General features: G+C 37.1%; 1 protein-coding gene across 2 annotated transcripts in view; it reads right to left on the reverse strand.

Annotated features, from left to right (window-relative positions):
- Positions 1-14: 14 nt before the first annotated feature.
- The window catches only part of LOC117342220 (cysteine-rich venom protein ophanin-like), a 50,771-nt gene continuing 37,790 nt past the window's right edge, over positions 15-12,995 (reverse strand). The window contains exons 7-12 of one of the 2 annotated variants that reach the window (XM_033904273.1): positions 9,273-9,358; positions 8,576-8,658; positions 7,608-7,706; positions 7,002-7,124; positions 5,158-5,316; positions 15-1,687 (exon numbers count right to left, since the gene is read on the reverse strand). In XM_033904273.1, coding sequence (XP_033760164.1) covers positions 1,596-1,687; positions 5,158-5,316; positions 7,002-7,124; positions 7,608-7,706; positions 8,576-8,658; positions 9,273-9,358 — 642 coding nt within the window. In that variant the 3' untranslated portion in view covers positions 15-1,595. The remainder of the gene's footprint in view (positions 1,688-5,157; positions 5,317-7,001; positions 7,125-7,607; positions 7,707-8,575; positions 8,659-9,272; positions 9,359-12,995) is intronic. The other variant, XM_033904274.1, reaches the window with a different exon arrangement.

Below are 12,995 nucleotides of genomic sequence, written 5' to 3' on the forward strand. Positions count from 1 at the left end.
ATTTAAAGAACTTGGCCCTTCACAGTATTAGGTTTAACATTAATAAAGCGAACATATTTTGTTAATTTCTTGAATATTAAAATCTGATAAAACTGTAAAGGGGGATTTTTTTCAGGTTGTATGTGTTTGACTGAATACAATGGTATATACATATTCTCTAGAATTAAGATAAACGACTTTTCTGTTTACAATAGACAATTCATCAGATTCATCATAAAGGTACTACAGACAAAATGTGTAATGTCACGCAGCATTCAAATCTATTAACAATGTACGATAAATATGACACAATGTACCCTAAAACCTCGAAAACAAACAGACCTAAAACAGGCGCATCATTAAAATCAGCATTGTTTAAAAAATCAGCCTTTCTTGAAAAAAAGATAATATAACGTTCAGCATATGCAGTGCCTGATAATATCAAGAATATTTAGTTCGAAAGAATAATGCGTGCAGATTGTTATTCTTCTCTGTTGAAACGAAATTTTGTGGCTAACACTTTCATCGTCAGTCTGCACTCAATATGCTTGAGCGGATCGTTTATCAGATCAACCGCATTATAAAGTACAATGTACATTGTATACTTCTAATATACATTGTATGTGTCTATATTTCCTAATAGTGTACCAACTTAACTGTATTTACAACGACAATAAAATCTAAATTAAAACGTAATTAATACACATACATATGACAAGAATTTTAAAGTAGTGGTTATATATTGTTACCATACAACGGAATGTGTTATATAAAGCTGTATCAACATAAACAACCTCAATATTATTTGTTTGAGTTTTCTTCTGCAACAAGATGTTTTTAATGACGTTTTTATCACATAAAACTAAACCTACGTATTCACTTCTACATAGACATGGAAGTTGAGCGATACAGATGATATATAAAATGTATGTATGTGAAAGACAACATTACCGGTATACATGTGACAGGAAAACGAACAAATACGCGATTGTCAATACTACAATGTATATATTTTCAAATATAAACGTCTTGTATACATATATATATATATATTAACTCTGTAAGGCAAAAAGGGCATTTATGATGGTCTTAAGCATTCCAAAGGTTGATTTGATTGCACTACGATTTCTCTATACATAACACCGTTGTACACCAGCTTATGTTTTATAATTCAGTTTGACGACTTCACCACCAACTGACTAAAGGGAGATAACTTATATGAATTAGTTAATAAGTTGTTAAAGCTGATTTTGAGTACAAAAGACCGACAACCTTAGCATTTCAAAATATAATAATATGTGTATTATATGTCTAACATGTGTGTGGTGTGTGTGTGGAGGGGTGTGTGTGCTCCGAAATGCCACTTTAAATAAATCTATATTGCAAAGACAAATGAAATGATACTAAAACGCTTACAAAACATATTGTTATAAAATCATATACATACATGTATGTTAAACGTTCCTTACTTGAACTGTCAATATTGATATTCAACTTTCGCCCTACAAGTTCTTTAAATCCATCTATTTTGTATAACCCACGTTCTGTTATATATAAACCCAGTTCCGTTCTATACACCTCCCGTTGTCCTAACGATCTTCCAGGTGTCATACAGCTTATAGCAGGAAGTGTAGTATACCAGCTCCAATAACAAGGATGACGTCAAAGAGGATCCGTGAGGCGCCGTTCTCGCCTGTCGAGTCTCCATCTAAGCAACAAAATATACTGTGTCAAGACAAATTGAAAGATTTATGCAGTTTTGTATCACAATAGAATGACAAAGACTAAGTAATATGCAAATATTGGTTAATTACAAGATGACAATAAAGCATGTCTGAACATATAATTTTCATAACTATATTAAAGTTTCCATCAATACCGTGATATATTGAAACTACTTCTGTAGATGCAAAGAACTTTTCAACTAGCATAAAAATTATCAAAATTCAACCAATTCGTTTTATGTGATCGTTTTTGTTATTTAGAATTAAATATTATGTTCATTACCGTTAAGTTACATATACTTTTAACGTTGTTTTAATCGCATGCACGTTAGAATAAGAATAAAAAAGAATCAGTTGTTGTAGGTGTAGAGTTGTCGATCTTGTAACGAATGCTATTTTTAATGGTAGAAACTTCTTACCAAGAAGTTCTCGGTATTCCGTTCAAATTTGTCCACATATATTGAAACCGAACGTTAAAGTTATTGGGACGTTTACGTTATGGGGACGTTTAAGTTATTTGAACGCTTAAGTTATTTGGACGTTTACATGATATGGACGTTTAAGTTATGCGGAACGTGTACGTTTATGGATTATTTAAGGATTGTACCTCATTTTGACTGCGTATACGGTAGTATGCCCGCAGTTGGCAACGCACATTTCCTGTTGTTAGCGGGTTAGCGCCATAGGGTCATGTGAAATGTTTGTTACCAACTGCAGCATACTACCGTAGAGGCAATCAAAATGAGGTACAATCCATATTTCTACAACAAACAAATCGTTTAGATACAGTTCGAAGAAAATACATTTCAGGGTGTGCTGCGACGATGGTCACTACGGCAGCCGTGGTAACTAAGACAATATAGTCCCATTAAATCTACGTAAAGACACCAGTATTGTTAACAAAATTAAAAGACACAACTCAACATTTTTGTTTAATACCCTTTACGTTTTTAATTGATTGATATATTCACAATCCACAAATTCCATCGCAGATTAACTATGGTTGTCAAGCACAGCGTGTATTGACACAGATTTAGTAGTGACGTGGTTAAATGTTCTATAGGAACTGTACGCTTCAGCCATTTGTTGCTAGCTTACCTCTAAGAGAAGTTAAATATGCACCCATTTCCGGAATATTAAGTTTAGATTTTGACAAAATACTCACCTGACTTAGCTTTTTGTGCCGCGATCATCGGGTAACAGGAGAAAAGGCTAAAATTGCGTTGATTAGTCCTATCAAAATGGCGCCGTCTAGCTAACGTTCCGGTAACGTCACAAATAGACAACGTTCTTATTATGTTACCGATTCCCGCGCTTATTAATCCACTGAGCCTTTTTTCACTGCGTATAAGTGCTCATTTATTCGCAGTCAGAGTTTACTAAGCTGAACAAGGTAAAGATGTAATTATTACGGAAGTGTAAGTTACGCGGAAGGTTTACGTTATGTGGATGTCTATGTTATGTGGATGTTTACGATGCATGGACGTTTACATTTTATGAATATCTACGTTATATGGACGTTTGCGTTTATAGAATGATTATGTTATATGGATGTTTAAGTTATATGGACATTTGCGTTATATTGATGTTTAAGTTATATGGACATTTGCGTTATATGGACGTTTTACGTTATATGGACATTTGCGTTATATGGATGTTTACATTATGTGGACGTTTACGTTATATGGGCGTTTTCGTTATATGGACGTTTTCGTTATATGTATGTTTTCGTTATATGTATGTTTTCGTTATATGGATGTTTACGTTATGTGGATGTATCTATGGTCTTTGAATAATGTGTTAACATTTATGCCTAATCAAGGCCTTTTTTACACGATAAAGGTTTGTTTTGATATAAAAGAAACGACAAAACCTATTATTATACCTCATATTTATAACAGTGCCTGTGATTAGTCAAAACGCATCACGTGGCCGGTAAATAAAACACCTTATCTCCCTGAGCCGCGTGAGCAAGGGAAATAAAACTTCATATCTCCCTGGACCGCGTGCCCCTATTTATGGCCCTTGATGCAGGGTAATATGAAGGTTTGTTTACCCTCAAGCTCTCGGGAAATATGATACCTTCGGGTAAACAAACCTACATATTACCCTGCATCCAGGGCCATAAATGCATAAAATAACAAGTATAATGGGTATTGCTAAAGCAATTAATGGCCCTACCGACTCCTGCTAAAAGTAAAAGCATTGATATTGATCTTGAACCCAAAAACCTTAAACCCGAACTTCTCCGAGATATTATCCTGTTTTATCATTGTGTGAAGTTTGATAAAAGTCCATCAGAGAACGAAGCGGCCAGAGCGCTGGCAATCTTTGCCGTACATACGTACAAGTTGACGAACAGGACACTTATAGACCCCCTAGCACCCGATTGTATCGGTAGGGGACCAAAAAACATACCTGGTATTAATACATGCATATCATACACGAAATGTTAATATATTGCATTGAATATACATTTATTTTAGAGCTCTGGTGGCCTCGCTAACAGTGAATTATGCACTTACCTGGTATATCTGTATAACAGTGGCGGTAAAAACAAGCATGTCGCACGTACATAAAGCCAATAAGGGTGTCGCAGTTATTAACGCTTGACTGTGACGCTAGCGATCTAGAATTGAGTTAGTTGTGTTAGTACGACTTTAGATTACATGCAATTAAAGTAAGAGGTTCTAGTCCGGAGACAAAGACAAACCAATCTAATACTACGATACATAGTCAACTAGTCACGAGACTGCTGGACATACCTATAACACTTTTAAAATAGCCAAGAAGCAACAAGAGGAAGGAAACAAACGTAATACGCTGACATTCAACATGACGTTGACGCACGTTACGACACAAAGTGCAAGCGAGATATTTACGGGAAATCCTATGCTTTACATCAACTAACATATAGATAAGACAGCTTGGATTGGTTCCTTCTCTAAAGGTTCATGGATGACTGGGCTCGGAAAGCAACCAGAATCAGAGAAATAAAGCTTGCTCTGCTCATATAAACGGGCGTCAACAAGACACAGAACGGCGAATGCATCAATTGATGAACCTAGATCATTTAGGTAGAGAGAAAACCTGGCAAGATATCTACAGATCAGTATATGTACAAAATCAGAACTACACGACTTAGTATGTAGTACCAGGGACACACCATTCCCCTACTAGCCTGTTCTGTGAAAAGGAAAGCTAGAACTAATCACGTGACTGCTTATGTAAAACTGATCACGTGAAAGATAGAAATGATCACGCGAAAGCTTAAATTGTTTAAGTGAAAGCTACAGTGTAGAAATGGTCACGTGACAGCTAGAGTTGATCAAATGGTTGATTAAGATGACGGGAAGAACTACCAAACGACTACAAGACGTGTTATATTTCTGGCTATATAGGTGAAGTATATATGAAGCAGTGCTTTTGTCTATTTATTCGTGTTTGTATTTACTCTGTGTAGTAGTAGCGGAGGATGATTGGGAACTCGACGTGCTAGAGGTCGTGGTAGTTTGGGTAGTCGTAGTGGTAGTTGGGGTAGTCGTAGTGGTAGTTGGGGTAGTCGTGGTACTAGATGTTGTGGAGGTCATGGATCCACCTGTACTGTCCCCATCTGAAATAGCAATTTGGTCGATTTTCGTGTGTTTTGTTTGCTTTGAATTAATTTCAAATATTCTTTTTGCGGGTGTGCAACCTAGTTTATGTACACTGTACTTCTATTCGGAGACATGCTTGATTTTGTGTACGTAGCACGAAGTACGAAGCATCTCTTTGTTTGATATTTGATATTCTTGTTCCGTCGGAAATCCGTAGAAAGGCAAAAACACCAGTACTTCGTTTGGATAGGGATTATTTGAAATTTCACAAAACTACAGATCTTTACATAAGTGTTTGTAGGGACACTATTTCACAGTTCCCCCGGTCGGAATTAGAACAAGGAATTAATTTTCGCTTAACACCAGTACTTAAGTATCTTCATTGCATTTGTTCGTTTATAAATACACACACGCTTATGAATGATGGTAATTAATTTTATGACATAATTTCGTGAAATATTTGATGGTCGCGAATATATAGAGATCCTTCGAACTTTGCCAACTTTGCAGAACTTATCTTCACACAATCGCAAATATGAGAATTCGCGTGAATTGAAGAGATAATTGACACAGGTGTAAATTTTCATGTCGCGAGTTAAATGATTGTTTTTAGACTAAATAGAGTAGTAGAAAAACATTCGTCTTTCGTATGCGAGAATGCATGGTTAAGGTATTGGTCACTGTCTGCGTCCCCACAAGCAATCTGATAGAAACCTTGGGGGTACAGATACGCAATTGTGATAGCATCCTTGAGGGTATGGTACCAAAACACAACTGAAGAAAGAGAAGAAACGTGATAATGATGTACCAGGTCATAACATGCAAATAAACATGTCGTTCGATAGTTACACATACAGATATTTATTCAGGATACATATAAAATATAGACAAGGTTTATACTGTAAAATCGTCTTCTTCTTATCCTCTAAATTCTAAATAATATCCTCTTACGTTCATATCATCAGACGTTATCACACTTACCCAGTGGAGGAATTTACATCAATAATAATCTCACAATCATTGTAAACGCTTATATAGTTAAGCTTGGGAGTAACAAATAAATAACTTCTTGTTGAATATTTCTGATACAACAGCGTTGTTCAACTTTATGTATAATTGACGTTTCCTAGATTTTATGAGATTACACAGATCGATGAATTTCAATTATAAAACAATTGCATGAAACATGTTAAAGACAGTTTTTTTTGTTGAAATTTGTTATTTATTAGCGACACGAATAGGAATACTAAAAGCCAAACCTTCATCCCATTCCTAGCACCATGTTGAATATTTCAGGAAGTTACGTATACATGACGCTAATTTGGTGTATACGTGATACAATTATAATCCTATTTATTCAAACAGCATGTCCTTCGTCGTTTCGGAACACCTGACAAATTACCTGCATTATTAAACCGTTCTCAAGTTATAACCATAACGGCTATACCAATTAACTGTAATGAACTGTGAGGATATTTCAAAAATGTAATTTGAATTAAATTTCCTTAATGATCCTGAAATGTTTTCTTTGTTTGTTAACTACCATAAAATCACAATTACAGGTTACACACATATAAATAACGATCCTATAGTTCGAGGGGGTTTAAAATGATAAACACAACTATATACGTATGGTGATAACATTGTAGTTTAGGCTATATATAATTACAAATTTCAAAGATAATCTGGACTGTATACTTACGTGGACAGGTCTGACACATCAGAGGGCAGTCCGACGGTAGGTTTGAATAGACTGGACATTTAGACGTTATGAACTGACCCGAGTTACAGCCGGCAGGGTCTGACGTCAACCCAGTACAGTTCACTGTAATGACCAACATTAAATGTTTATTCTCTCGAATAAAAAATGCATTGCGGATAATTTGAAATAATCAAGATGAGATATTGTATTTAGTACAGCATGTTTACTACTACTAAAAGTACCATAAATAGTTATCAGAAAAATACCAATCAATTATGAATTTATTTATTGATCGCTTTCATACGAATGTTTCACTAAACATATGAGAGGGCATTGATGATCGATTTGAAACAAGAATAGGATGATATATACTTTTATACGTCACCCAAAGATAAATGCTTTGTGCTATTACCAACCTCCATAAGAGCTGCTAATTGTATCTTATGAATGGTTAGTTTGTTTGATGTTTTTGCCCATTCTAATCAACAGTATTTGGCCCTTATGTCCCTTATAGTGTTGATGGGCCGTTAGGAACCCATAACTTACTAAGTAACTGACTAACTAAACAACAAACTGATCAACTAAGTAAATGATTAACTAACTTACGTGCGCAGTCGCTTCCAACAAGGTATGGTTTGTGACAGGTACACCCACAGGTGTCAACGTCCATGGCTGCTTGATTAAGGCACACCTTTCCGGCACAATCTGCCCAAACAAAAATGTAGCTGATACTGTACTTCACAAACAAGAAGGTAAAAGACTCCCTCCAGGTAGGAGGTAGGATGACCGGTAAGAATACCACCTGCTATCCGTATACACCATTAGTAATACATATGTAGGAAACCAAATCATTATTGTCGTTTCTCTTCCTTCTTTACATTCATAATATCTTGTATACATTTTGTTTTGATTTTAGCCGCTAAGTTTAGCGCTAACCTGTGTGGGACACGTTCTGGATTCTGTCCTCTTGTCGAGACATGTTTTATTTCTGTTTGACTTCAACTCAAAAGTTGGCGATATAATATGGCCGAGTGAGTTGGCACACTACCGGAAGAGGTATGACTTAAAGGGTTTGTAGTTTAAAGGACGGCCTCTGCGTTAATGACAAGTCTCCTCATAATAGTGTTGAACTTATACTTCCACACTGAAGTATATTATCGACGATACAAAGCATGACAACAAACTCCTTCACTTTATACTAACAACGGGTAGACCAGGCGTTCCGCTCTGCTTAGCGTTAAGAACTACCATTTTAAGAGACTATGCTATGTCTTAGTCAAGGAACAGAGCCAAATGCCTTCCTCACAGGGGGAACACTCAACAAAAGGCCAAATGCAAGGCAGTGTCAAGGAAGACATAAGGATTAAGGAAGTCACTAAGAAAGAAAAGAAGTGATTAGCACATTAGATTGACTGCAAGAGCTGTGAACAATTGAAGCCGTATCGATCAATTTTCGCCGCGATCAACGATTTGAAAGTAAACAGAAAAATATATCGTATCGCAAAATAAAAACAAAAAAACTGACACAATATACTTTATATTTCGGTTAAATTTCAATGAAAAATATAACATACCACATTGATTGCTGTTACATGAAGAGGGGCAGGCGGAACAAGAGGTTCCGGCAATGTATGGATTGTTGTAGTCAAGATTTCCACTGAAAAACAGCAAAATCTTTTTTAATCATTTCGTACTTTACAAAATTGTAGCTTAGCTTTCTACAGGTCATAAAGGACAAAATACTGGGGCGTTCATCTTTGTGATGTTTCTTTGATAAAGCATTGTGATTCTTATGTATACGTCATCGGGATAGGAATGGTTACCTATACATAATGTATAATCAAATGGCGGACAAAGCCAAACAAAAAACACAAATAACAGCAGGGTATGCCATGTTTGATACTTCCGCATGGAAATCAGTTAAGATCTTTCCGCTTTTTTTATACGGAGGTTAATTGTCTTTGAAGACTTGTTGCTTGTTACAGTATTTAGCTGTTGACAAGGTGTTAAAAATATTTTTTAAAAAGTATTTATTTGAAACCACACAGATTAAAAACGGAATAATTTTGTTGAAGTTTTAATGATTTTTGTGGTGATAATGAATGTATTTTCGTGTTATCCGCATAATAGTTATAATAAAGCACATCTCAGTTCTCAAATGTTATGCTTTTTTACCAATAATCTATTTTATTAGAAATACATTTGTCTAAATTTTGTTTGGGTGAAAGCTGGAATATATTGTCAACTATAGTAATAAAAAGTAACACTTACGCTGGTGAATAGTTACATACATAGAACCTCGAACCGGAGCAGATAGCGAAGCCACATCCTAACTTTGACGTCTCAGCCCACACTATCTATCGAACAAAAACAAGCATGTCTTATAAGCATGTATTTCACAATAAGATGTATTAGCGGGATCACACCGCGCATTAAAACATATTTTTCAGTCATCAACCAGAATTTCATTGTCCGTCCCGAACACAGGCCTAAATCATTTATAAACTTGTACCAATCATTCCTCGATCGTGAGTAGACATGTCGATCACTCAACGGTTACATATTTTATAGATATATTTTTCAGTGATAGCAACAATAATCAAGAAAAAATACAGAATCTAGTATTTTCTGTCACGTTTTTACATAAGTTATCTCCCTTCATACGAATAGTACAGATACATAATTTGTATTTTGAATATCATTTACGCTATTAACAGCATACAGTTTATGTCGAGAGCACTATTATAAGTAAGTATTAATATGTTCATCAAGTGTTTACTTTGCAATACATATACAGTCAAACTTCGATGTTTCGAAGTTCAAGGGACTAACAGAAAAACTTCGAAACAGCGGGACTTCGAATTATTCATGGTTGACAATAGATCGATGTTTTCTTGATAATGTATACATAGTTACACAAATAACGAAAGGAGACAATTCAGACTCGATTTAATGATCTACGAACCTAATCGTCTAGCCATACATACCCGCGGCTTATAGCTTTACTGCGCAAATATACAACTGAAGGAACTGGAGTCGACTTCATCAACACGTTACTGAGGGAGAACGAGTTAACTACACCTCTACAACACTGAAGGGAACAGAGTCGACTACATATATACATCACTGAAGGAAAGGGAGTCGACTACATATATACGTCACTGAAGGAGAGGGAGTCTACTACATATATACGTCACTGAGGGAAAGGTAGTCGACTACATATATACGTCACTGAAGGAGAGGGAGTCGACTACATATATACGTCACTGATGGAAAGGGAGTCGACTACATATATACGTCACTGAAAGAAAGGTAGTCGACTACATATATACGTCACTGAAGGAGAGGGAGTCGACTACATATATACGTCACTGAGGGAAATGGAGTCGACTACATATGTACGTCACTGAGGGAAAGGGAGTCGACTACATATATACGTCACTGAGGGAAAGGGAGTTGACTACATATATACGTCACTGAAGGAAAGGGAGTCGACTACATATATACGTCACTGAAGGAAAGGGAGTCGACTACATATATACGTCACTTAAGGAAAGGGAGTCGACTACATATATACGTCACTGAAGGAAAGGGAGTCGACTACATATATACGTCACTGAAGGAAAGGGAGTCGACTACATATATACGTCACTTAAGGAAAGGGAGTCGACTACATATATACGTCACTGAAGGAGAGGGAGTCGGCTACATATATACGTCACTGAAGGAGAGGGAGTCGACTACATATATACATCACTGAAGGAAAGGGAGTCGACTACATATGTACGTCACTGAGGGAAAGGGAGTCGACTACATATATACGTCACTGAGGGAAAGGGAATCGACTACATATATACGTTACTGAAGGACAGGGAGTCGACTACATATATACGTCACTGAAGGAAAGGGAGTCGACTACATATATACGTCACTGAGGGAAAGGGAGTCGACTACATATATATGTCACTGAGGGAAAGGGAGTCGACTACATATATACGTCACTGAGGGAAAGGGAATCGACTACATATATACGTCACTGAAGGAAAGGTAGTCGACTACATATATACGTCACTGAGGGAAAGGGAGTCGACTACATATATACGTCACTGAGAAAAGGGAGACGACTACATATATACGTCACTTAAGGAAAGGGAGTCGACTACATATATACGTCACTGAAGGAGAGGGAGTCGACTACATATATACGTCACTGAAGGAGAGGGAGTCGACTACATATATACGTCACTGAAGGAAAGGGAGTCGACTACATATATACGTCACTGAAGGAAAGGGAGTCGACTACATATATACGTCACTGAGGGAAAGGGAATCGACTACATATATACGTTACTGAAGGACAGGGAGTCGACTACATATATACGTCACTGAAGGAAAGGGAGTCGACTACATATATACGTCACTGAGGGAAAGGGAGTCGACTACATATATATGTCACTGAGGGAAAGGGAGTCGACTACATATATACGTCACTGAGGGAAAGGGAATCGACTACATATATACGTCACTGAAGGAAAGGGAGTCGACTACATATATACGTCACTGAGGGAAAGGGAGTCGACTACATATATACGTCACTGAGAAAAAGGGAGACGACTACATATATACGTCACTTAAGGAAAGGGAGTCGACTACATATATACGTCACTGAAGGAGAGGGAGTCGACTACATATATACGTCACTGAAGGAGAGGGAGTCGACTACATATATACGTCACTGAAGGAAAGGGAGTCGACTACATATATACGTCACTGAAGGAAAGGGAGTCGACTACATATATACGTCACTGAAGGAGAGGGAGTCGACTACATATATACGTCACTGAAGGAAAGGGAGTCGACTACATATATACATCACTGAAGGAAAGGGAGTCGACTACATATATACGTCACTGAAGGAAAGGGAGTCGACTACATATATACGTCACTGAAGGAGAGGGAGTCGACTACATATATACGTCACTGAAGGAGAGGGAGTCGACTACATATATACGTCACTGAGGGAAAGGGAGTCGACTACATATATATGTCACTGAAGGAGAGGGAGTCTACTACATATATACGTCACTGAAGGAGAGGAAGTCTACTACATATATACGTCACTAAGGGAAAGGGAGTCGACTACATATATACGTCACTGAAGGACAGGGAGTCGACTACATATATACGTCACTGAAGAAAAGGGAGTCGACTACATATATACGTCACTGAAGGAAAGAGAGTCGACTACATATATACGTCACTGAAGGAAAGGGAGTCGACTACATATATACGTCACTGAAGGAAAGGGAGTCGACTACATATATACGTCACTGAAGAAAAGGGAGTCGACTACATATATACGTCACTGAGAAAAAGGGAGTCGACTACATATATACGTCACTGAAGGAATTAGAGTCGACTTCATATATACGTCACTGAGAAAAAGGGAGTCGACTACATATATACGTCACTGAGAAAAAGGGAGACGACTACATATGTACGTCACTGAGAAAAAGGGAGTCGACTACATATATACGTCACTGAGAAAAAGGGAGACGACTACATATGTACGTCACTGAGAAAAAGGGAGTCGACTACATATATACGTCACTGAAGGAAAGGGAGTCGACTCCATATATACGTCACTGAGGGAAATGGAGTCGACTACATATATACGTCACTGAAGGAAAGGGAGTCGACTACATATATACGTCACTGAGAAAAAGGGAGACGACTACATATGTACGTCACTGAGGGAAATGGAGTCGACTACATATATACGTCACTGAAGGAAAGGGAGTCGACTACATATATACGTCACTGAGGGAAATGGAGTCGACTACATATATACGTCACTGAAGGACAGGGAGTCGACTACATATATACGTCACTGAAGGAAAGGGAGTCGACTACATATATACGTCACTGAGAAAAAGGGAGACGACTACATATGTACGTCACTGAGAAAAAGGGAGTCGACTACATATATACGTC

Source organism: Pecten maximus, chromosome 14 (assembly GCF_902652985.1).
Source record: "Pecten maximus chromosome 14, xPecMax1.1, whole genome shotgun sequence".
NCBI classification, from domain to species: Eukaryota; Metazoa; Mollusca; class Bivalvia; order Pectinida; family Pectinidae; genus Pecten; species Pecten maximus.